General features: G+C 39.3%; 1 protein-coding gene across 1 annotated transcript; it reads right to left on the bottom strand.

Moving 5' to 3' along the window:
- Positions 1–58: 58 nt before the first annotated feature.
- Meiob (meiosis specific with OB-fold) lies at positions 59–26,049 on the bottom strand. Its single transcript, XM_057776100.1, has 13 exons — positions 25,976–26,049; positions 22,107–22,164; positions 20,339–20,470; positions 18,612–18,684; positions 14,780–14,975; positions 12,434–12,534; positions 11,449–11,501; positions 11,266–11,361; positions 7,803–7,901; positions 6,621–6,774; positions 5,215–5,398; positions 3,047–3,133; positions 59–339 (listed from the first exon to the last, which is right to left on the bottom strand). Exons 1-13 carry the CDS (start codon positions 26,042–26,044, stop codon positions 229–231), a joined length of 1,413 nt encoding a protein of 470 aa, XP_057632083.1. The 5' UTR covers positions 26,045–26,049; the 3' UTR covers positions 59–228.
- Positions 26,050–26,306: the final 257 nt, after the last annotated feature.

Below are 26,306 nucleotides of genomic sequence, written 5' to 3'. Positions count from 1 at the left end.
ATCAAGCATATTTATTAGTACACGAGCAACTGTTTTCCAGTGTGAGAAAGGACGGCAAAGCTGTTAGAAATGGTCTTCCAAGTAGGAAAGAGTGACAACCTAAGAAATAGTTTTACTACATTAGGCAAAATATGTCTTTACACATAATTCTCAAACATTCCATTTTAAAGAGGCAACTTTCTATACTTTAACATATTTTGGAACAAAATATTGGAACAAAATATGGTTTTAAGTGTGTCCTTGTCCATCCAGGTTCCTGCTTGCTTCAGTGGGATCCGCAAGCTTACAGGAGAGTATGCTAACTTTCAATCCAGCCCTTGCTCTGTGTGATGAAATCAACTGAGGAAAAAAAGAGACAGCGAGTTAGATTCAAACACTACCTTGTACATAAAGTTGAAAACCAATGGCCACAAAGGGAGAAGTACAAATTTTTGTTGTTGTTTGGATTTATGCTTTTCTGAAACAGAAAAGTGTAGCTCTGACTGGCTTCAAACTCATGATCTTCCTACTTTGGTGTTATGATTGCTGGAATTACAAGTGTACACTGCTGGGCCCAGCTTGGAATCACTTTAAATGGCAACCATTTTTAACTGAAATAAGAGAATTATAGAAAATATTTTATTGCTGGGCAGTGGTGGCACATACCTTTAATCCCAGCACTTGGGGGCAAAGGCAGGCAGATCTTTGTGAGTTCAAGGCCAGCCTGGTCTACAACAGCTAGTTCCAGGACAGGTTCCAAAGCTACAGAAAAACTCTGTCTCAAAAAAACAAAAACCAAAACAAAACAGAAAATATTTCATCTTTTTTTCTTTTTGGTTTTTCAAGACAGGGTTTCTCTGTAGTTTTGGAGTCTATCCTGGAACTAGCTCTTGTAGACCAGGCTGACCTCAAACACAGAATCCACCTACCTCTGCCTCCCAAGTGCTGCGAATAAAGGTGTGTGCCACCAATGCCTGGTGAAAATATTTCATCTTTATAGACAGAGTTTGTTTTGGATTTAAGACAGAGTCTCATATAACCCAGAATGACATCAAACTCCCCATACTGTTGAGAATGAACTGGAACTTCTGGTATTTCTGCCTCTACCTCCCAGGTATTAAGATTACCTAGTTGGCATACTTGATCAAATTGTCAAACAATAATTCTTACATTTATATTTTTGCTAGTTTGAGATAGGGTTTTATGATTGCTATTTCATGTGCTGGTCTCTAACTCCTGGCCTCAAGCAATGCTCCTACCTTACTTTCCCAAGTAGATACAGGCTTAAGGCACTGCACCTGGCTTACAGACTCTGGTCTTCATCATATATCTTGCATACTATAACCATGTTATATCTGCCCAAGATATCTCATGAGTCCAATTTAAATGTCATTTAGAGTCCAAGTATATGGGTTACTGGTAGAGTCATGACTATGGGGTTCCATCACTAGTCCATAAACTCATAAAAGTTCATGCTTGTAATCCCAGTAATTGGAAGATTGAGGCAAGAGGGTAGCCTAGAATTTGAAACCAGTCAATAATGAGGTCCAAACCCAGAGGGAAACCCTATCTCAAAAGAAACAAAACAAAACAAATACATTTTTTACATGTATGTGTATTTTGTTTGCATGCATATCTGTACATCACTTGCATGGCTGGTGCTCTCAGGGTCCAGAAGAGGATACTGGATCCCCTGAAACTGGAGTTAAAGTCTGTTGTGAGCCCCATGTGGATGCTAGGAATGAACTCAGGTCCTCTGGAAGAGTAGCCAGTACAGATACTATTTCAAAACAGGGTTTCTCTGTAGCTTTGGAGCCTGTCCTGAAACTAGCTCTTGTAGACCAGGCTGGTCTTGAACCCACAGAGATCTGCCTGCCTCTGCCTCCCGAGTGCTGGGATTAAAGGCATGCACTACCACCTCATGTGTGTTCTTATGAAGATAGAACAGAACATTTTGTGAGTCCATATGAATGTGGGGAGGTGTAGCATATGACTAACTTCTCTCCTAAGTCTGAGACCAATGGTAACTACAACCTGAAAACTAAGTTCTAGAAATACTGTTGAGGCCATTGCTGACTCTATATCTGCAGTCTATTCAGATTAACTTTGAGGTTACTAGAGAAAGACCATCTACAAATAGTACAGCTGCTTTTGAGGCCATGGTGGAGTAGAAACAGCATCCACAAAGCCCGCAGAAGGGTCATTAGAGTTATATCAAAGTGCTGACACTCCTATTCCATTCTCTGCCATTTGTAGAGTTTGTATAGTATGAGGACAGCATTGCTCTGAGCACTAATGCATATGTGCTCATGCACATGTTTGTACATCTCCTCAATATTAAATTCTAATAGAATAAATATCCAAATACAAACTGGAACTCAGCACCTAAGGATTACAACAGAAAATACTAAAAGCATAGAAGGACAGAACACCGGCTGTTGTCCTCTCACCAGTGACCTGGACAAGAGCCAAGAATTTGTCACACACTCCCTTGCCTTCCCCGGTTCTGATACTAAAATCCCCTTATCCTTATCCTCTAACATTGGAGAGCGTCTTGGGAGTCAGCACTGGCCCTTCACAGTTGTAGGCTCACATAACTCTACAGGCTGGGTGAAGTGAACATACATCTGGGGATTGCACAGGCTAAGATATGGAAGGGTGAAACTGGAGTTCACACCACAGCTATGTCAGCTAAGATGCAAGACACTGAACTGCTGTTTAACAGCCCTCTCACTCCTCCTCCGCACAGACAGGCAGGACTGAGGATTGCTGCCTTGTCTTGAAGTTGTCATTAAAGGGCATTTTCCTCACTAGCCTACTTAGTGTCATTGCTAACTCCTTTTATTCTATGACTGTTTCCATGACAGCTAAAACCTTTTGCACACCTGGAATTGAGAATTATTAAAGGCAACACACTCCTGAGCTGGGGTGCTGCTTGGTGGTAGAGCACTTGTTTAGCATATGAAAGGGCCTTGGTTTTAGCCTCAGCTCTGAAAAGAAAAATCCCCATGAAGATTTTTTTACTGCTTGAATTTATAAAAAAAACCACTACTTTAAAAATACTCACTTTTAAATAAATTTTGCTTCTTTCCAAAAGAAACTGCCACTTCAGTTTTGTTCTCTGTTCATTTGTCATTGCAAGAAACTCATTTGTCTGGTTAAAAAAAAAGGATCAAATAAGTGTTCCTGAAGTAGACATGGATAACATTTGACCATACTGTGAAACACATTTGCTCACTAGAAATGGAGTTGTACTCACAGCATTGCAGCTCAGTTCCTTTGATAGGGAATAAAGCATGAAAAACTATCACCAGAATCACTAAAGCTAGTCAAGGGTTCAGCAGGAAAAATTCTTCCCAATAAGTTGGCTCAGAATTCTGAGCCAAAATTTAATGGTAAGTTTTGTGATCTGTCTTTGTTTTCTTTCCTTTTTTTTAATTTTTTTTTTTAATTTTTCGAGATAAGGTTTCTCTGTAGCTTTGGAGCCTGACCTGAAACTAGCTCTTGTAGATCAGACAGGCCTCGAACTCACAAGAGATCCACCTGCCTCTGCCTCCTGAGTGCTGGGATTAAAGGCCTGTGCCACCACTGTCCGGCCTCTTTTTCTTTTTCTTTTTTTTTTTTTTGTTTTGTTTTTGAGATAGGATTTCATATAGCCCAGGCTGTCCTACAGACTCACTACATACCCAAGGATGGCCTTGAACTCATGATCCCCTTGCTTCCATCTCATAAGTGCTGGGATTACAGATACGCACCACCATGCTCAGCTGTGACCTGGTTTTAACAAATGTCTGCCTGTCTCCATGTATCTGTTGCTGTCTGTGCTGCAGAACCAGGACAAAATGTGAACTAGGTATATAGCTGGGGAGAAGAGATATGGCCAATATAGACTCCTACAACAGCCAATATCTCCAGTTTGTTTTACCCCTTATAACTGACTATATAAAATGTCATATTTAAGCTGGTTGGTGGTGGCACATGCCTTTAATCTCAGTACTCTGATGGCAGAGGCAGGTGAATCTCTGTGAGTTTGAAGCTAAGCCTGGTGTACAGAATGAGTTCCAGGACAGCCAGGGTTACACAGAGAAATCCTGTCTCAAAACCATTAAAAAAAAAAAAAAAAAAAAAAGAAAGAAAGAAAAAGAAAAGACCAGTCCGAACTACATAAACTGATGAATATCTTAAATATCACTATAGAACCTTCATCCAGCAACTGATGGAAACAGAAGCAGAGACCCGCATCAGAGCACTAGACTGAGCTCCAATGTCCAGTTGAAGAGTGGGAGGAGTGAGAATATGAGCAAAGGGGTCAAGACCATGACGGGTTCACCCACGGAAACAGTCTGCCTGAGCTAATGGGAGCTCACCAACACCAGCTAGACTGGGAAGGAACAAGCATAGGACCAAACTAGTCCCTCTGAATGTGAGTGACAGATGCATGGCTAGGGCAGTCTGAGGGGCCACTGGCAGTGACACCAGGATTTATCCCTACTGCATGTACTGGCTTTTGGGGAACCTATTCTCTTTGGATGGATTCCTTGCTAAGCCTACATATGGTAGGGAGGGTCTTGGACCTTCCCCAAAGCAATGTGCCTTACCCTCTCTGGGGAGTGGATGGGGGTGGGGTGGGGAGTAAGGGGAGGGAGTGGGAACTTGGATTGGTGTGTATAATGAAAGAAGATTTTTTTTTTTGAGACAGGGTTTCTCTGTGTAGCTTTTGGTTCCTGTCCTGGAGCTAGCTCTTGTAGACCAGGCTGGCCTCGAACTCACAGAGATCCGCCTGCCTCTGCCTCCCGAGTGCTGGGATTAAAGGCGTGCGCCACCACCACCCGGTTTGATGGTTTTCTTTTAAAAAAAAAAAAGAAAAGAAAAGAAAAGAAAAATTTCTAAATATGTATGTTTAAACCAAGAGGGCTTTCCCCAAGATTTCTATTAATTGATTAGTTTCTACCAAATGTTCAACAAAATAATCTAGACTTTTTTTTTTTTTTTTTTTTTTTTTTTTGGTTTTGGTTCTTCATGACAGGGTTTCTGTGTAGCTTTGGAGCCTGTCCTAGAACTATCTGTTGTAGACCAGGCTGGCTCAAACTCACAGAGATCCGCCTGCCTCTGCCTCCTGAGTACTGGGATTAAAGGCGTGCACCACCACCGCCCAGCAATAATCTATAGTTTTAAGAAGGGATATACAAGAGGATTAGAAATATTTGTATATATTTCTTCTTTTCTGATATTTACCGTGCAACCCAAAGTTTCCTCAGCAATACTTCCTGTGAGACTGCAGGAATGGAGTGTTCCAGTGTGGTCAGTAAGATCAACCAATAGATCAAAACTGAGAAAAACTGACTTAAGTCTGGAAGAATCTTTGTTACAAATTGTACAAGTGTTCCAAGCTTCATTTACAATATAACCACAGCTGGAACTGAAAAGAAACAAAGGTTTTCAAAAGGTAGTGACAAATTTGATCTCTAGTAGTATTATTTCTTTAACATTCTAATAACATTGTAAAATGTTCTAAAATCTCAGAGGTTAGTATCTTTACTATGAAACTAGATCCACAAACCCATTCTGTACCAAAACTATATAAAACATACATACACAATGTAAATCTGGGGACTTGGATGAGATAATCAGACAGATGAATTCACTATCCTGACTGAGAAAAGGCATAATATCTTGCAATAACTTCTGGGGTGCATTGGGAAGAGGGTAAGAAAGTTCTCTCTGTCCTTTTGTTTGTTGTTGTTTGTTTTGTTTCTTGAGACAGAGTTTCTCTGTGTAGCTTTGGAGCCTGACCTGGAACTCCCTTGACAGACCAGGCTGACCTCAAACTCAAGGAATTCTGCTTGCCTCTCCTTCCTCAGTGCTGGGATTAAAGGCCTGCGCCACCACCACCCAGCTGTCTTTTTGTTTGTATTGGTTGAGAGTTGTTTCTGCTTTTTAGACAGGGTCTCATGTAGCACGAGCTAGCTTTGAATTCATAATTTTCCTGCTTTCACCTCCCAAGCATTAGGATTTTAGAAGGGCACCATTACATCAGGCTCTATCTCTATATTTTAAAACTTTTTTATTTTAAATTTGAATTTTCAGTGGACTACATTCAGGCAAATGTATGCTTCAATGCTGAACCTGTTTCTAGTGTCTGTCTTTTTTAAAAAATAATTTATTGTGGATTGATGTGAAGGTATCAGATCCCCAGAAACTGGAATTACAGACAGTTGTTAGCTGTCATGTGGGTGCTGGGAATTGAACCCAGGTCCTCTGGAAGAACAGCCAGTGTTCTTAACCACTGAGCCATCTCTCCAGCCCCCTACTATAAAACTTTTATTTATTTGTCCCAGATACTGAGCCGCCGAGGACCTAGCTGCCTCCCCCTTGAGCCCTCTTGCTTCCTGATGCTCTGTTCCCCGTGTCCCCCCTTCTCCCACAGCCGCCTTCCACAGGCCATTTCAATTGAGGTTCTCTCCCTTCAGATAGCTCTGACTTGTGTCAAGTTGACATAAAACTATCCAGCACAGAATATATTTTGTCATGGAAACCTTTAATTATGGTTTATTTATATGAAAACTTCTTTCATACAACCACTGTTAGGGCAAAGAATATTTTGTACAAACATGAACTTGTTAAAAACAATGTCTACTTACCATTTATTTCTAACCACTTTGGTAGTTTCATCATCAATGTTCAGTGTAGAAATGTAAGCATAGAGGATGCCATAGAAAGGATCAGCTTTTCCTTCACTTCTCAAAGCTTTTACTTTTAACTGTTCCACTGTATAGACATCAACTATTGTGTTTACTAAAAATAAAAACAAGTATTACAATTCTATATATGTTCTCAAATATAACAAAGGCTTACATCCCAATACAAAAGCAATAAAATTCAAGGAAGACATTTAAGTTGTTAAGAACAACACTCCATTAGCTATATTAAACGTGTCTATATAATGGATTTGAACATCACAAAATAAGAAAAGAAATGAGAAATTAAGTCTTCACTGGATGAAGAATTTCTAATTATCAAATGATAGCATTAAAAAGGTAAGAAGAGAGAGGTCACTCCAGCCACCAGAACTCTACATTGGTGTTAAGCCCAATTATCATTATCAGAGAGGCTTCCTCCAGGAGCTGATTGGAGCAGATGTAGAGACACACACCCAAACAATAGGCAGAGCTCTGGGAACCCTGCAGAAGAGAGGGAACAAGGATTATAGGAGCCAGAGGGGTCAAGGACATCAGCCCACAGAATCAACTAAGCAGGGCTCATAGGGGCCAGTACTCTCAAATGCTGAGCCATCTCTTCAGCCCCCAGACTGGCTAATATTAATATAAGCTCCACCATTAAAAAATTAGGGGCTGTAGAAACGACTCAGTGGTTAAGAGCACTAGCTGCTCTTGCAAAAGACCTAGGTTCAGTTCTCAATACCTACATGGTTACTCACAATCATCTGTAACTCCAGTTCTAAGGGATTCAACACCCTCTTGTGGCTTCCATGGGTACACATGGTACACAAACATATATGTAGATAAAACTCCCATGCATATAAGATAAATTAAAAATTTTAATGTCAGGTGTGATGACTCACACTTTTAATCCCAGCATTAGGAAGGCAGAGGCAGGGAGATATCAGCCTAGTATACATAGTGAGCTACAGGTCAGCCAGAGCTACATAGTGAGACCCAGTTTCAGAAAAAGATTACAACAGAAGAAAACAAAAGAGGAGCTAAGAATATAATTCAGCAAACAACAATTGGTTAGAATGCATGACCCCAAGAGTGAAAAGTCATCTCTCTCACCCTCTCTTTCTCATCTAGACAGTCACTTACCATTTATGGATTCTTTCAAATAACTGTCAATTTCATCAGCCACATTTGTTTCTTTATTTTCTCTTATATAATTCAGAAGGATATTGGCTTCCGGTGTATCTTAAATTAAAAATGCATAATAAGGAAAAAGTCAAACAATTATCTTTTAAATTACTACAAAATATCTAAAATTATCTTAATTGTAAAACATGATACCACATAAGATCATAATCCAATAGAATTATCATTAAGCCATTAACACTGTAAGGCAAAATGAATCACATGAAAAGATGCTGTAGCTGTGCTAGTGAAAAGAACAGCCTTATAAAAATGTGGTATTAAGACTTGTTTTTGTTTGTTTTTTTTGAGACAGGGTTTCTCTCTGTAGCCCTGGCTGTCCTGGAACTCACTCTGTAGACCAGGCTGGCCTCAAACTCACAGAGATCCTCCTGCCTCTGCCTCCCAAAGGTGTGTGCCACCACCGCTTAGTCTTTTAAATTGAAAAACATTAATATATAATATTATCTGAAAGACTAGATGTGGCAAAATTATTATTTCTAGGTAATACGATTATAAATTATTTGTATGTTAATTTTTCATTATTTTATTAATTTTGTTAATTAAAAAATAATTTTAGGGCCCCAACAGATAGCTCAGAGACTTGCTATTCTTGCAGACAGACCCAGGTTTGGTTCCTGGAACCCACATGGTGGCTCACACCAGCTGTAACTCCAATTTCAGGGGATCCAGTGCCATCTTCTGGCATCTGAGAGCAACAGATACACGTGTGGTGCACATACATACATGCAGGCAATGCATTCACACACAATAATTGTTTTAATTTGTTGCTAGTGTGTGTATGTGTGTGTGCGTGTGTATGTGTGTGTGTGTGTGTGTGTGTGTGAGAGAGAGAGAGAGAGAGAGAGAGAGAGAGAGAGAGAGAGAGAGAGAGAGAGAGAGAGAGAGATGATGGGGGGCACACATGCCACTACTTTCGTGTAGAAGAGGACAATTTTCTTAAGTCGGTTCTATCCTACTTATACACAGGTTTCAAAGAATGAACTTAGGTTACCAGACATGACCAGCAAGATTTTCTGAATATTATATTCATTTCTTTTCCTTTTTATTTACTTTTAAAAATTGTATTTGTTAGCCAGACAGCGCTTATGCACAATTTTAATTCCAGTACTCAGGAGGCAGAGGCAGGTGAATTTTTGTGAGTTTGAAGCCAGCCTGGTCGAGAAAGTTACAGAACAGTCAAAGCTACACACACACACACAAAAAATCCCTCTCCCCAAAATTGTACTTGTTTGTTTGTGTTAAGGAAAGATATGGGTAGCTCAGACTGACCCAAATTCTTTGTACGTCAGACTCCTAAGTGTTGGGATTATAGACATGCGAGATGATGGCTAGTTTATTTTTGTTGGTGGTGATGGTTTTGTGTTTTATTTTTTGCTTTTTTTTCTTTCAAGACAGGCTCTCACTATGTAATCAAGGTTGTGCTGGAACTCACTATGTAGACAAGGCTGACTTCAAAATCACAGAGAGCTGCCTGCCTTTGCCTCTCAAGTGCTGGAATTAAATGTGTGAGCCACCAGGCCCAGCTCCTTGGCTAGCTGTAAAAAAAAAAAAAATGTTTGGTTTGGTTTGTTTTTCAAGACAGGGTTTCTCTCTGTAGCTTTAGAGCCTGTCCTGGAACTCACTCTGTAGACCAGCCTGGCCTGAAACTTAGAGAGATTTGACTGCATCTTCCTCCCAAGTGCTAGGATTAAAGGTGTGCGCCTTCACCACCCAGCTAAAAATGTTTCTTAATGTTATTTTAAAGATTTGTCCCTCAAATTAAAAATGAGTTTTCTCAAGAGTAGTTAGATGGCATGCCATAAGGCAAGAAAATCACTTTGAAAGGATCTTCACAGGATTCTAATGCTTTTCAGTCCCAAGACCCCAGCCTCCAACATTCACTACTTGTGCTGACAGTACCCAGACTTCTCTAACTTCTTGGGATGGTGGAGTTTTTCCTCCTGCTCTCATTACATATGTCCTATCACTATTCTTTCTCAAATTGAGGGTGGGTTTCTCATGAACAAGGGTTGTACTTTTCCATTGTGTATTCCTTTATCCAACATCCATTCAACCCACCACTGTCTCCTATTTTGTTCTAAAAAAGATTGAAGTTGTCTATATAGTTGGTGCATAAAAAGCATTCTATGGCCGGTGATGGTGGCAAATGCCTTTAATCTCAGCACTAGGGAGGCAGAGGCAGGAGGATCTCTAAATTCAAGGCCGGCCTGGTCTACAGGATGAGTTCCAGGACAGCCAGGACTGTTTCACAGAGAAAGCCTATCTCAAACCTGCCCCCTCCCCCTGCCAAGAGCATCCTATGAGTATTTGTGAATTAATGGGTGGGTGAATGAATGTTTTTGAAGTCCTAACAGAACTACTGGACATTGAAGGGGAGGAACTGCTAAGAGGGCTGCAGCAATCAAATCAGTGGATATCTTAAAGAACATGGCTCAGACTGCCCATAGAGAAGACAGAATTCCCTCTCACTCTAATGAATACTCTCAAGGCAGGAAAATCATAAGGAAAAAGTAATATGTTATCTGTGATAAGTATCTAAGCCATTTCTACAAGGTAGGTAGGTATGGCCCAGGAAATTAAAATATGTCTGATTTAAAACAACCAGCAAAGTTTAAACATCTTTATAAATATTCTGCTAAATTTAAGCCCTTGACAAAGTAAATTCAATAACTGTGTTGTACAACATAGTGTCTATAGCTAATAATACCACATAATAGAATAGTATACTACATTAAATTATTAAATTTGTGAGTTCCAGGTCAGTGAGTGCTACACAGTAAGACCTTGTCTCAAAATAACAATAGGATTTTTAATTATATGCACATATATGTGTCTGTACAGGGTATAGCATATGTGTGTAGGTGCCCACAGAGGTCAGAAGAGAGTGTAACATCCCCTTGGAGTTGCAGGTGTTTGTGAGCTGCCTGATGTAGGGGTGCTGGGAACCAAACTCAGGAGTACATTCCTCAGGCTGCATTCCTAAAGAACACTAATAATGTATTTTGTGTTTTTACCACAAAAATGTGAATACCGTGTCATGATTTGGATATAAAATGACCCCAAAGCTTCATTTGTTGCAAGATTAGTCCCGATTATTATTTTTTCTTTTTTTGTTCTTTTTTGATAGTGACATTATTAAGAGGTGATTATATCCTAAGAGCCCTGACCTCATCAATACATTCATCTATTGTTGAATTCATTGCTAAATAAATATTAGGAGGTGGGACCTGGTTAGAGAAAATCATTAGGGATGTGTCTCCCCCTTACCTCAACATTCCTCAGCTATCTTCAATAAAAAGCTTTTTAAAATGTAACCTGCAGTTTGATTCTTAAATGCATTGTACAAATATTGGCATATGTTCATGATCACTTCCAAAAGAATGAAAAACAGAAAGTATTTTACCTGGATTAGTTGTGATAATGGTTTTTGAGATTACTGTGGCTGCCATGCAATTCTGAAATTTGTTAAAATTTATTCTTACATCTGAGGCAAATATTACTGTTTTGGAGAGAAGTCATTTTTAAAGTTAATATATGAGGGATGAAAATAATAAATATTTTCAACACAATCATAAAATTAAAAGACCTGTTTCTCGTGCCATCCAGCTCTGTGCAAGTAGAATGGATTCATTATCCCAACTGCATTTGTTTAAAAGGAAGTGAAACAAAGTAAATACATTAGAAAAATCTGGTTGTGATGTATTAACACCCCCCCTTTAAAAGAACCTCCCAACAGAAAAAAACAGAAACTGTCTTAGTGACTGGGGTTAGCAATTTCCAGGTAACCAAAGAGGTTAAGACTTCGTACTTTAAATTTTCTAATCTATTACTACTATGTGTATTTGTGTACACACGCACACTCACATGTGTGCACTCAAGCTACAACATACACATGGAGGTCAGAGGACAACCTCAGGGAGTCTGTTTTCTCCTTCCACCTTTATGTGGACTCTGGGGATCAAACTTGGGTTGCCAGGTTTGCTGGGAAAGTATCTTTACTGGCCAAGTCATCCCCAAGGCCCAAGACATACTTAACACCTATGCAAAAAAGTTGGTTTTCTGCATATACTAATCTTTAATATCTACTTCACAAGTCCTTTAATTGCCCAGCACTTGGTTACTTAGAACTGAAGGATTCAAGATCTAAAATCTTCAAAGTTGAGCCTTCTAACTGTTACAGTTCTGTCTCCCAAATGGATATATAGTTCAGGGGACTTGATAGGTAATGGTGCTTGCAGGCAGAGATACTAGGAAGGACTAGTATAGCCTATTATCCAGGGTACCAGTGAATCTCAAAAAGGTTGATTTGCTCCTCATCAGTGGACCCCAATAAAAAACTATTTGTTATGAAGCAGAATAATAAAATTTGTAACAGTGGAGTACCTCTAAGTTATTCTATGCCAACTAAGGTTGCATACGGAAAAATCTCAGCCTTCAAGAAAGAAGTTTTTTTTCAAACGTTGCTTATCACTTATTATGATACCTCTTGATACAACATTTGTTCATAAAATGAAAGTTTTCTGTCTCAGTAATAAGAGCAGGCTATCACAGGGACAGATATGGGAGATTACCATGTCATTGTGAAAGAAGGCTCTGTTTCATCAAAGAGTTTAACTTCACACCTCTGGCCTTTTCTTCGGTCTGAAGTTGTAAAGTATTTTGGCTCTCCAACCTTAGAAATCGAAGGAAATTATTATTCCTCTCCTACATATATAGAGGTACTTAAATATAATCAAATAGTTTCCTTTTGACCATGAAATTCTAAATATTAACAAGGAAAGGATCATTAATAAATTATCTACATGTACTTTGTGCCTAAACTAGGTGTACTTAGCTGAACTTGTAAATTTGAACACTTTGAAGAGAGAATACAGACATATGTGCTCAAACGTGAGACAAATAAAAACTATTTGTCAAGATACTAGGACAGCCGGCTGTGGTAAAGACAACTATCACTCTAGCACTTGGAAGACTGAGGTAGGATTGCAGTTGAGTTCAAGCCCAGCCTGAGCTGCATCAAGATCCTGACTTGAATACATAAACCTGGGTGTAGTGGTGCAAACCTTTACTCCCAGCACTTTAGAGGCAGAAGCAGGTGGAGATCATTGAGTTTGCGGCCAGCCTGGTCTACATAGCAAGTTCCAGGATAGCTAGGACTACACAGAGACAAACTGTCTGAAAAAAAGCAAAACAACAACAAAAAGCTAAATAAACGTTCCAGGACAAATGCTCCAGGACAGACCTGCTTGTGACATAAATTTGAAAGGGTGTCTCTTCCCAAGGCTTAGCACAGAGTCTGGCATGAAGTTGTTGTGAAAGCTTGCGCTCCAACTTCCTAGGCCTCAGTCTCCTGAATATTGATGCCTCCCCTGTCTTCTTCTTGGGGTTAAAAATGTGAGGACCAAATGAAGGAACGCACAGGAAAAGCACTATGACTTGATGTCCAATTCTGCCCACAATGCAAGGAATGTATCAAAGAAGTAGAGGTGGACCCAGAGGGTCTTGTGTTCACAAGAACACAAGTGACTGGGTATGGTGCCACACACCTTTAATCACAGCACTCAGGAAACAGAGGCAGGAGAATCTCTGTGACGTCAAGGCCAGCCTGGTACATAGTGAGACACTCTCTCAACACATACCCCCAGAGAGAAAGAGAGAGAGCGCATCATCTCTGGTAGCCTCAAGTGAAGGCCCGAAGACTAGCCATTTGATCCTCTCCTAAGTCACTACCACAGCTGCACTGTGAGCACTGTGGGAAATATCTAAGAGAAATGCAAAGGTTCCATGAAACAGGACCTACAAGAGAAGGTCAGAAGAAGCAAAGGCCAGAGGATATGAGAGGTCAGCCATAGCAAGGGGAATAGGTAGAATACTGTCTTTGGGGTTGAGAAGTCAAACGGGAATATAAAGAGCATAAAAAAGGTGATATGACATACGAGAGGGTACCATGCTCATGGAGGTGAGGTGAGCTGTTTCTAGGTTTTATATGCAAATGATATCATATTAGAGGATGTCAAGGAAACAACTAAGGGTTGGCTGAAAAGGCCTGGATAGTGATTTTGATTCAAGATTGTCATATAGAGTATCAGATTCTCTATCCTAAACAACAATTTTCTGCATGTGCTATATTTTGTGCAGATTTACTTTTTGGGGTGAGGGTGGGAGAAGCATAGAGCCACACTCCAAGTCCTTCAAAGTATACTTTTGAGGTCCACCTTTAAAACTTTTGCAGTGCCTTTGTCTGTTAAACTGCTAAACTCAGAGCTTGTCACAGTTACTGAGACAGATGCTGATGTAACAGGAGTTGTGAAATACTCCTGACTTCTGTGGGCACTGTCGTCTGCTTCTCACCAGCACCAGCCTCAACAGCCCCCACTGCAGTCTAGGTCTTCTCTACCTCCTCCACCTCTGAGTCACTCTGAGCACACATACACACAGCTAACTCTTCGACTTGTTTAAAGAACATTATGGCTGTTCACGTCAATAAGCTTATCCTTTCTATTTGTGCTTTTGTATACCTAATGGATCACTTAGAAATACAATACTGAATGGTTTTATTCTTTTAGTGATTCACAGATGAAATGCTAATTTACTTATAATGAGAATTATTTTTTTTTCAAGACAGGGTTTTGCTGTAGTTTTTAGAGCCTGTCCTAGAACTAGCTCTTGTAGACCAGGCTGGCCTCGAACTCACAGAGATCCGCCTGCCTCTGCCTCCTGAGTGCTGGGATAAAAGGGGTGCGCCACCACTGCCCAGCCCGAGAAATATTATTTTCTTAATTCAACTTACTACCAAGGTAAAGAGGAAATATTGACCCATCTGGTGCTTACTGCATTACAAACACAAATCAGGTGACAGAGTGCCCTGCCATGGCAGGGAGCTTTGCTGGTTTTAATTGACTGCTTTTTGGACTTACCGATCTCACAGCTGCAAGCACATTAATAATTCTCCCATCAAGATTGTGTCCATTTGCAACAATGTCAGTCAATGAGTAATAATCTCGAGATTCTTTAACAGGCAAGTGTATCAAAGAAAGTAACTTGGTATCCACTTCATAAGGGGAACAAACTTTTACCATTGAGTGACTCTCACTGAGCAGTAGTTTCCAGTTGCTATATGAAAAAAAATACAAAAAGTTGGCACATTATTGTTAATTAAAAATACTTTGGTTCACATTAGATTATATAGCTAGGTGTGGTTGTCCACACTTATAATCCCAGCATTTGGGATGCAGGTCTAATTTGCAGAAAGACTAACATATTCAAGGCCACCAAGGTATAGGTAGGGAATTCCAGCCCAGTTTGAGTTATAAAATCAGACCCTGTTTAAAAAAATGATCACAGTAGAATACTTTTTGTTGGAATTTAGATTGTATTAAGAAAGCTATATTTCTATTATTAATTTTTGTGAAATTTTTATTTTATGTAAATGAATGTTTTGCCTAAATATATGTTTGTGCATTATTGCATATAGTGCCTGTAGAGTCCAGAAGAGATTGTCAGTCTCCTTGGGGCTGGAGTTACAGATGGTATGAGTTACCACGTAGTGCTGGGAATTGAACTTGGGGGCTCAGGAAGAGCTGAGCCATCTCTCCAGTTCCTATATCTTTAGTCTTAAAAAACATCAAATAATGCATTTTTATAATGGTCTTTAAATAGTTCTTCAGTGTAACAATGTTCTTTTAATTAAGAACATATATTGAGATTTTTTTCTGTGGGTTCTTTTTTCTTTTTCTTTATTATTATTATTTTATTACTTTAAAAAAAATACCAATCCAAATTTCCACTCCTTTCCCTCCTCCCACTCCCTCCGCACACCCTCCCACCCCTACCCACTCCAATCCTAAGAGAGGGCAAGGCATCCTACCCTGTGGAAAGTCCAAGGCCCTCCCTCCTACATCTAGGTTGAGTTCTAATCATACTAGTTGTAGGACCTTGCCCAAGACTTGAAGCTGCAGTTTCCTTTTCTTTTAAACAGGATATAAAAATACTCTAAAGCTTGAGATTATAAAAGCCTAAGGTCTCTCTCTCTCTCTCTCTCTCTCTCTCTCTCTTTTCTTTTTTTTTTTTTTTTTTTTTTTTTTTTTGGTTTTTCAAGACAAGGTTTCTCTGTAGCTTTGGTGCCTGTCCCGGAACTAGCTCTTGTAGACCAGGCTGGCCTCGAACTCCCAGAGATCCGCCTGCCTCTGCCTCCCAAGTGCTGGGATTAAAGGCGTGCGCCACCACCGCCCGGCTGAGGTCTCATTTTTTAAAGACTTATTTATTTTATATGTGCATTTTCCCCTGCATATATGTCTGTGTACCATATGTGTGCCTTGTACCAGTATAAGAATTCAGAAGAGGGAATCAGATCCCCTGGAATGGAATTATATGGCTGTGATCCCCAGTGTGGGTTCTGAGAACTGAGTTGTTCTGAAAGAGCAACCAGTGCCCTTAACCACTGAGCAATCTCTCTAGCCCCATATCGAGTCCTCAACTTGGACATTATTAACACCATTCTCTAATCAATTGCGTTAACTGGCCAGCCATCATTATTTCTTTTATGACTCCGATTGCTTTACCTAAGTACCTGAGGTCAAGATCTTTGTTCTGCTTACTTCTGTAGTGCTACATGTGAAGTCCATTCAGAATTCTCACGGTGTACTGGAGTTTCACAAGTCTTGACAAGCCCTCCTCCACAGAATGCTAGTCCGGTCCCTCCTTCCTACTTTACCTTAAGTTTTTCACGGTCTCACTTCTCCTGACTCATCTCTGGTGACTCACACTCCATGTTACAATCAAGTTTATCTTCCTAAACTACAGAATAGGATATTATTTCCCAGATAAAGACTTTCAAGCCCTACTCATCCCTGAGAAGTGAATTTCATCTGAGAAGTACCTTGGCTTCTCCCTTTCCTCATCAGCTCTGTATTCCACCTATGCCAGCTATGAAACTGCTATTTTTGGTGAAAATTTGTTGAATGTCAGCAGTTTCCTGTTGCTCAACCTAAAAGTTAATTATTCTGGATATTCTGGAAAATGCCAAGAGGTTTTGCATTTGTTGGGTCTGCCAAACATGTTCCTCCCACCTCCCGTACATATTTACTAATACAATTATGTGCTTTTCTTCAGTTTAGGCATGGGGAGAACGGTATGCAAAATACACCTAATTTCGTGAAGCTCATATATATGAGCAGGGATCATAAAAACAATTAATCAAACCATCTCAGAATGTGATATGGATACAATCCTTTTTTTTTCTTGGTTTTTTGAGACAGGGTTTCTCTGTAGCTTTGGAGCCTGACCTGGAACTAGCTCTTGTAGACCAGGCTGGCCTCAAACTCACAGAGATCCGTCTGCCTCTGCTTCCCAAGTGCTGGGATTAAAGGCGTGCGCCACCACCGCCTGGCTGTGGATACAATTCTAAGAGTGGGGAGGAAAGTCTTGGTGAGTTACTGAAGGGGCTTCTATGAAACAGAGGGTCAAATGAGGTAACAGTCTAGCTGAGACACTGATAACCCGAAGAAGCAAATACTCAAGAAGATAGGAGCATGTTCTATGTAGAGGGACAAGAAAGCTGAACGGATCTTAGTGCAGTAAGTCCAGGTGTTCATGAAAAGGAAAATTCTCAGTGGCTGCAGAGAGACAGGCTTGAGTGGAGGTCAGAAGAGCAGATGTTCATGTCATAGTCAGCCATACTCAGCGAGAGCCATTTATAGAGCAGCATGGAGTTAGCAGGCACAGAGTCACCTTGGAAGTCAGGCTTCTTCCTCAACTCCCTACCCCAGCTTTATCTGAGAGGGCTGATGAGGAATGGACTGCAGGCAATGCATAATTCAGGGTATAAAATCTCTGACCCTCCATGTAGGGTCCTGCTCCAAGGGACAGGCATACTCCTGAGTTCCAGCTGCAGGTTCCCCCAAAGCCCATCCTTGCAGGGTTCTACTGAGAGTCCTCTCTCAATAGGCCACTTGTAAAGAATCTTGCTCTCAGATTCTCCTTCCAGGAAACCTGGCCTAAGATAATGGGTGTGTGAGTAGAATGAGAGTCTGATATGGTATTATATATTCCAGTATTTATCATTTATTGTTTAGGGATTTTTTAAGATTTATTTTTATTTGTATATATGTGCTTTTGTCTGTGTTTTTATGTGTGTTTATGGTGTTCACAGAGGCCAGAAGAGGGCATCAGTTTCCCTGGAGTACAGGCTGATGTGGGCTGCCTAATGTGAAGGCAGGTCCTTTGCAGGTCCTCTTAACTGCTAAGCCATCTCTCCAGCCCTCTAATATTTTAGTTTTATTGTAACTGGAGTCTTGTTTTTACAAATCTAAGCATGATATTTCATATCTGAAAATCTTGCATTCATAGACATCTCCACATAATCATGTATCAAATATTTCAGAAAAATACAACACACAACTAATACAAATGAAAATAACTACTCACAAAACACTTATATGACATTAGGTATTATAGGTAGAGATGATTTCTGATATAGAGGAAATGAGTTGAAGCTGTGTGCAAGGAATCTGAAGCACCCATGGATTTTGGTAGCCTTGAGAGACTTTTGATTTGACCCTTCACAGATATCAATATAAAGTTAGCTTTTGTGATTATAAAAATTATAAAGATAAACATTCTAAGAGAGGATTCAATTCATTTTTCAAATTGAAATAGAGCAACTTCTGAAGTTTTCTGTTTTTCTCCAAAATTATTAATATTATCATTCTAACACAAAGACTGTTGCTCTCTGGGCTGGACAGATATTACCTAGGAGTTGCAGGGCTGAACTTTTCTTCTCTTTCTGTCTCCTTTCTTTGGATCAGGGGATTTTCAATTATCACTAAAACAGAGGGCAAAGTATGGTAACATCACAAAGAAGTATGGTAAAATCACCAGAAGATTAATGAGAGCTGAGTGTGCATAACGAAGACCTTCACACTTGGGTTCCATCCTCCACAGCCACCTTCTCATGTCCTTGTGAGAAAAGCGCTCCTGGAATGTCATCAGATAACATTTCCAGGGCTTTGTGTTTTAAGTCCCAACAGATGGCCTATACTAATATTACTTTATTGATTTTTCTTGCATTCAGCATTTGATTTGGTTTCAACATACCCTTCAATGAAACAAATGTTTACTTGACCTTTACTCCACATCTAACCACAAACAATTCTTTATTTTATTTATCCTCACAACTATCAACCTATAACATTTTAATACAGAAAGTCCTCCCTTTTCACAGGAGTATTCTGGCATTCATTCAAGGAATATTTATAGCTGTACTAAGCTGATGAAGATTTCAAAATTCTCTGTCTTCATAGTTCACATGTTTGACAACATTATTCAACTCAGGAGAGACTATCCATATCCCTGAAACACACATGGTCCAATAGTTAAGTACATAGAGTTGAGCACTGCTTAACTGACATATGTAATGTGTGTTTGGTATGCAGCATTGAAAAAGAATAGTTTGATTGCTGTATCACTCTTCCTCCTCTTTTTCTCCCAAAAAGGAGAACTGGGACACATGCTTTCTTGTGTTTGTCTAGGCTGGAGTTGTCATCTATCAAGCAGTGAAGCTTATACTTTATTCTAGTCCCTTTTCCTTAACATTCACAGAAAACTAATGGGGTGTTCTTTCATGGTGAGACCCAACAAGATCTTGTTCTCAGAGCCACAGCATAAATAACTATTGGCCCCAGGATATGTCTATAGAAAGGTATATGATTATAATAATAATTGTGGGGTTGAGGCAAGTTGGAACATGAAATAAACAAAAGATGGCAAAATACCTAGTAAAAGTGTCACTTATGTGCCAGGGAAACAATCAGAAAGCATGCCTTTGTGACACTGACTTTTTCTGATAAGGATCAGAATAAATGTATTTTACTTTTCTACGACTCCACTCAGTCACAGACTTACCATGAGAATCATACAGTAAGAAGACTATTTTTTAAAGTGCTGCTGAGCATGGTAGCATAGGCTGTGATCTCAGCACTTGGGAGGCTGAGGCAAGAGAATGCCCCTTGTTCAAAGTGATTTACCTAGGGAGTTTCATTCTGTCTCTTTCTTTCTCCCCCTCCTTTTCCCCTCTCCTTCCACTCCTACCCAAGCTGGGTTTTTGAGACAAGAGCTCATTGTGTAACAGTATCGGGCTTAAACCTTGTTATGTAGATTAGGCTGACCATAGAGATTCACCTGCCTCTGTCTCCCAAGTGCTAGGATTTAAGATGTGTACCACCATGAGCAGAAAAACTTTCTCTTAAAAACCAAAATACAAGCCGGGTGGTGGTGGCACACACCCTTAATCCCAGCAGTCGGGAGGCAGAGACAAGAGACAAGAGAATCTCTGGGAGTTTGAGGCCAGCCTGGTCTACAGATTGAGTTCCAGGACAGGCTCCAAAGCTACAGAGAAACCCTGTCTGAAAAAAACTGAAAAACAAAACAAAAAAAAAAAAAAGAAAAAACCAACCAAACAAAAAATAATGCCTACTTACCACACTCACCAACCTTAAAGTTCTCAGACAGCGGCCTGATGTAATCTTCACTGCCCCAGGATGATACATTCACAAAATGGGCTGGTGAATCACGAATGGTGAAACTGAAAGTGTATCTTTCTGATCCAATATCTGAGGAAAAAACTAACGCTTTTATATTTCAGGTGAATATGACTTTGAACAAATGATTACTTAACAAAATGATGATGATAAAATGTTTAAACATATGATAGAAAATATTATTTCTTATGTATATGCCCTGTTTTATTTAGTTTTGGTTTTGTTTGTGAGACAGGGTAGAGCAGGCTAGTCGTGGACTTTTGGTGATCCTCTTGATTTTGTGATCATCCCCTAATGAATATTCTATACTACACTATGCTTTCATGTGTTTCCACGTACAGTGTAATAAGCAGCCATGGTAGCTAGATCTCACTATGGCCCGTTTTTCAACTATTTTTTTAATATTTATTTATTTATTTTATTATGTATATAGTATTCTGTCTGTATGTATGCCTGCAGGCCAGAAGAGGGCACCGGACCCCATTACAGATGGCTGTGAGCCACCATGTGGTTGCTGGGAATTGAACTCAGGACCTTTGGAAGAGCAGGCAATGCTCTTAACCGCTGAGCCATTTCTCCAGCCCCGTTTTTCAACTATTATATTCACAAAATCCTATTTGGATATTATTTCATAGGTGAGACATAACAAGATAAGGAAAAGCTTTAGCCAAAGTCATAATTCATATCTGAATAGTTGTTTCAAAACAATTTGTGTGCAACTCAAGCACTACTAGAGGTCAGCAAGGTCATTTTTTTCCAGAATAGGATTTTTTTTTCTCTGTTGCTTTTGGTAATTTAAAAAGTAATATAGGCAGGATTAGAGAGATGGCTCAGCAGTTAAGGGCTCAGTTCTCAACACCCACATCAAGCAGCTCACAAACACCTGTAATTTCAGGTGGATCCAACACCCTGGGTTCAATTCCCAGGACCCTCACTATAACTGTAACCCCAGTCCCAGGACATCAGATACCCTCTTCTGAACTCTGCAGGCCCCAGACACACACAGACAAAACACTCAAACACATAAAATAAATAAAAATTCAAAAACAAATAAAACCTAAATCTGCTGATGCTTTCCAAGTGCTGGGATTACAGACATTCACCACCAAGATCAAATATTTTGTTGCTCCTGTTGTTATTCCATGTGACCGTTGTCCTCTCAGCCTGGCCCCTTCTGCCATCCTCTACCCAGTGTGAAGATGACCCACAGGTCCATCGTACCCATTCTCATTAGAAGTATCTCAATTGACCATGCACAGTGGTGCACTCCTTTAATTCCAGCACTTGGAAGGCAGAGGCAGGCAGATCTCTGAGTTCAAGACCAGCCTGGTCTACAGAGTGAATTCCAGGACAGCCGGAGCTACATATGTGACTAAGGTCAGTAAATCTATTATTTTCAAGTCATACTTTTATTCATACTCTATTGTATCTGGTAATATGAAACTACAAATTAACGAATTGATAAATTTAATTAACTATTTCCTAAAGCTTTTAAAATATAGTTGGAGAATATCACATTAAATCATTGAAAATATTATCTGTCTTCATATCTACAGCCTTGAATCAAGTATGACCATGAATGCAGAAGGCCTGGTCATTGCTCTTAAGGCGTTAAATAGAACAGAAATTTTAGTCAGTTAACTGTACTTTGCTGCAGTCATAAGCCATACTTAATGAAAAATTAAGAAAGAGTTAAATAGAACTCAGCTTTTTCTGTCCGGAAAGCCTTTGACATCTGTTTTCCCAATAACTATACCGATTATTTTCTGAAAAACAAAAGAGTATAGAAAACAATATTAAACCCAGATGTAGATGGTAAATTTAATTTCATGGACTTGTTATGTTTTACTAGCTCTAACAAACATTTTTGACTAGGAAATATTTAAATGCATTTATTCCAGACAAACAACTAACAGTCTTCATAAATATTCAATTCTCCAAGGAATAGTACAAAGTAATGAGACAGTTAACTGCTATTACAAATATAATCATTTACTTAATGTTTCTACTTTATTTTCAATCACTAGAGGGAGCTATCAATCCTTACTTAATTCATCCAAAACACATGTATAATGCAATTTAATTTGCCATAGTCTTCAGAGCTTTCCTTTGCATAGGGCTTTCTAACATAAAACTACTTAGCTGCATCTCCTCCTCCCCTCCCCTACTCCTCCTCTTCTCTCTTTTTTAGATTTTACTTTCCAAGACAGGGTTTCTCTGTGTAGCCTTGGCTGTCCTGGAACTTGCTCTATAGACCAGACTGGCCTCCTGAGATTCGCCTGCCTTAGCCTCCTGAGTACTGAGATTAAAGGCATGGGCCACCACTGCCTGGCTGCTTAGCTTCTTATTCCAATTATATTGGGCAATAATATAGACTGTAACAAACTTAGATATTGCCACTAGCAAACTTAAATCTTAAAGTTCTAAACCTTAAATTTTGGAGGTACTAATATCTCCTCAAACAAAGTTGTTTTTTTGTTTTTTTTTGTTTGTTTGTTTGTTTTTTCGAGACAGGGTTTCTCTGTAGCTTTGGTGCCTGTCCTGGAACTAGCTCTTGTAGACCAGGCTGGCCTTGAACTCCCAGAGATCCGCCTGCCTCTGCCTCCGGAGTGCTGGGATTAAAGGCATGCGCCACCACCGCTCGACTTCCTCAAAAGTTTTAATGTTCCAGGATAGCTAAGACTACACAAAGAAACCCTGTCTCAAACCTCCCAAAAAAGTTTTAATGTTCTCTTCAGTGAATGCCAAAAAAGTAAATATTAAAAATATGCTTTAAGAAATAAAAGTATCAAAAAAGAAATAAACGTATCCTAGAAAAACAAACAAGAAATTAAAGTATCTTTCTGAAAGGAAAAAAATAAACTTTAATGAAGAATCCTAGCAACTGTTTTCAAACTTGCAATAATTTGTGACATTTAAAATACAGTCAGGGGGCTGGGTGGCGGTGGAGCATGCCTTTAATCCCAGCACTTGGGAAGCAGAAGAAGGCGGATCTCTGGGAGTTCAAGGCCAGCCTGGTCTACAAAGCAAGTTCTAAGACAGCCAGGGCTACACAGAAAAACCAAAAAAAAAAAAAAATACAGTCAGAGGGCTGGATTGATAATCAGCCGTGAAGACCACATGTTGTCTTGAAGAAGACATGGGCTCCATTCCCAGCACCCACATGGTGGCTAACAACAGTTTGTAACTAACTCCAGTTCAAGAAGATCTGATCCCTTCCTCTGACCTCCATAGGCACTGCATGAATGTGGTACAAAGACATACATTCAGGCAAAAACACCCATACACATAAAACAAAAATAAGCCAAATACACTCAAAACTTTAAGATTATCACATTCCAGTTGAACTGTTGGTCATCTGATTACATTTATACACATTAATATTATTTCTTAAATCCATATACATGCACATCTTGTTGAATTTTTTTGAGAAACATACTAATAAAAACATGAATAAAACTTTCTAATTGGGGCTGGAGAGTTGGCTCAGTGGGTAAGTGATTTCTGCTGCATTTCCAGAGGACCTGGGGGTTCAATTCCCAGCACCTATATGGTGTCTTACAATCATCTGTATGTAACTACAGTTTCAGAATACTCAATATCCTATTCAGGCCTCTGCGGGCACCATGTGGTACACAGATATACATGCAGGCAAAACATTCATACACATAAAAATAAATAAAAAATTTTAAAGCTGAAAATACAATTAGCAAATAGTTTGTTTCAAGGAAAATTGTAACAAGTTTTTTTTTACATCAATAAACTGCATTGCAAAGTACTAAAGTTACATGTAAGTTTATTAATTTTAAAGAATCTGACTTGCAAAAGCCAGGTAAAGAGCATACTGCTTGGAAGTCAGACCTGATGGTTCACACCTGTAATCCCAGCATTCACAGAGGCTGAGGCAGGAAGAACAATGGAAAGTTTTTTAAGGACAGCCTAGTGTCGGGGGGAGGCTGCTCGTTCGTTTCCCATCTGCCCAGACTCAAAATAATAACACTGAAACTATATTAATTACAATACTGTTTGGCCAATAGCTTAAGCATATTTCTAGCTAGCTCTTATATCTTTTTTTTTTTTTTTTTTTGGTTTTTCGAGACAGGGTTTCTCTGTTGCTTTGGTGCCCGTCCCGGAACTAGCTCTTGTAGACCAGGCTGGCCTTGAACTCACAGAGATCCGCCTGCCTCTGCCTCCCAAGTGCTGGGATTAAAGGCGTGCGCCACCACCACCCGGCTAGCTCTTATATCTTTTTTTTTTCATTTTTTTTATTCTTTTTTAATTAAAATTTCCAACTGCTCCCCGTTTCCCATTTCCCTCCCCCTCCTCCCACATATTGCCCCCTCCCCCCGCTCCCCTCCCCCTATACCCACTCCTCTTCTCCTCCCCCCAGTCCATTCCTCCTCCCTCTTGATACTGAAGTAGCTCTTATATCTTAAATTAACCCATTTCTATTATATTTTACCACGAAGCTCGTGGTTTACTGGCAAGGTTCCGGCTGGCAGCTGGCAGCTTTCTCCACTGGAGGCTACATAGCGTCTCATTGACTCTGCCTTCTTTCTCCCAGCATTCAGTTTAGTTTTCCTGCTTAGCTCTACTCTGCCCTATCACAGGCCAAAGCAATTTCTTTATTCATTAATCAATAAAAGCAACACATATACAGAAGGACTTTCCATAGCAGCATAGTGGTCTTTACACACACACACACACACCACCTGCTCAGAGAACAAGAATGTGGTAATTTTGTAATTATTTTATAATAAGTGCTTCATTTTATCAATTCAGATTTTACTTAAATAAGCCTCAGTATGCTAGAACTCTTTACTCCAAAATTTCACATCAAAAGTCATAAAAATTGCTGCGTGTGGTGGTGTATAACTTCAGTACCAGCATTCTGGAAGTAGAGGCAAGCAGATCTCTATAAAGCTAATCTGGTGTATATAGTGAGTTCCAGGCTAGTTAGGGATGCCTGGTAAGATCCTATTTCAAAAAAAGTCAAAGCAGCATGTTTGCAAATACATAAACTATATAAATTTTAATAATTTTCTTAGAGAATTTCTACTGTTAAATGAAAATAGTTTAATTTTACAATGGTAAATTTGAGAATTTATTTTTTCATTTTATTAGTAAAATAATACAAAAGACTATTACATTTGCATAGTGTGTATTCGTGTATATATGCACACATATGTATGGTGAACATATGAAGGTCAGAGGACAACCTGTAGGAATCAGTGCTCTCCTTCCACTTTTTGTGTTCTGGGGATTAAACTCAAGTACTCAGCTTAACATAAATACATTTACCCACTCGGCCATCGCTTTAAACAATTGCTAGTCATATCTATAACCCTGTATCTACTACTCTATAGATAAAAGAAATTTTAATTTGCATTTAGCTGACATAAATACAAAGCTTAGGAGTATTTAATTTCTAACAATTATACTAACTCAATGAGTATCTATGTACTTGTCAATTATACAAACGTGTCCAGTGAATCAGTAATGGTGATATAATGTAATGTTGCCACATAACATTTCATGAGCAAATACTTGAACATTAGTATAATAGTGGAAACCTACCAGATTAGCCATATTTGGATGCAAATCTGAAAGTGCAGTGAAGTTCTTCATTGCAAAGGAATTTGCCATGCTTTAAATCTGTGTTTTAGAAAATATAATTTGTATTTACGAATTAAACATTAAAAACAAATTGTTAAAAAGGTAATGGTGGCACACACCTTTAATCCCAGATCTCAGGAAGCAGAGGCAGGTGGATCTCTGAGAGTTTGAGACCAGCCTGGCCTACAGAGTGAGTACCAGGACAGTTAGAGAAACCCTATCTTGAAAAACAAAAAACAAAAAATGCAAAACTTAAAATTAGCTAAGGAAGCACTAAGATATTATTAGCCAC

The sequence above is a fragment of the Chionomys nivalis genome, chromosome 7 (assembly GCF_950005125.1).
Source record: "Chionomys nivalis chromosome 7, mChiNiv1.1, whole genome shotgun sequence".
In the NCBI taxonomy this organism is placed as follows: Eukaryota; Metazoa; Chordata; class Mammalia; order Rodentia; family Cricetidae; genus Chionomys; species Chionomys nivalis.
Note: the sequence above shows the minus strand (reverse complement) of the source record. Positions and strands in the feature narration are given on the sequence as shown.

What these genes read in the sequence shown, in the direction of transcription:
- Meiob (XM_057776100.1), bottom strand. Translation starts at nt 26,044, where the DNA reads ATGGCAAATTCCTTTGCAATGAAGAACTTCACTGCACTTTCAGATTTG. An exon ending in CTGGATGGCACGAGAAACAG is followed by an intron (nt 11,362 to 11,448) that starts GTCTTTTAATTT and finishes TCTCCAAAACAG; the next exon opens with TAATATTTGCCTCAGATGTA. An exon ending in AAAGTGGTTAGAAATAAATG is followed by an intron (nt 5,399 to 6,620) that starts GTAAGTAGACAT and finishes GTTTCTTTTCAG; the next exon opens with TTCCAGCTGTGGTTATATTG.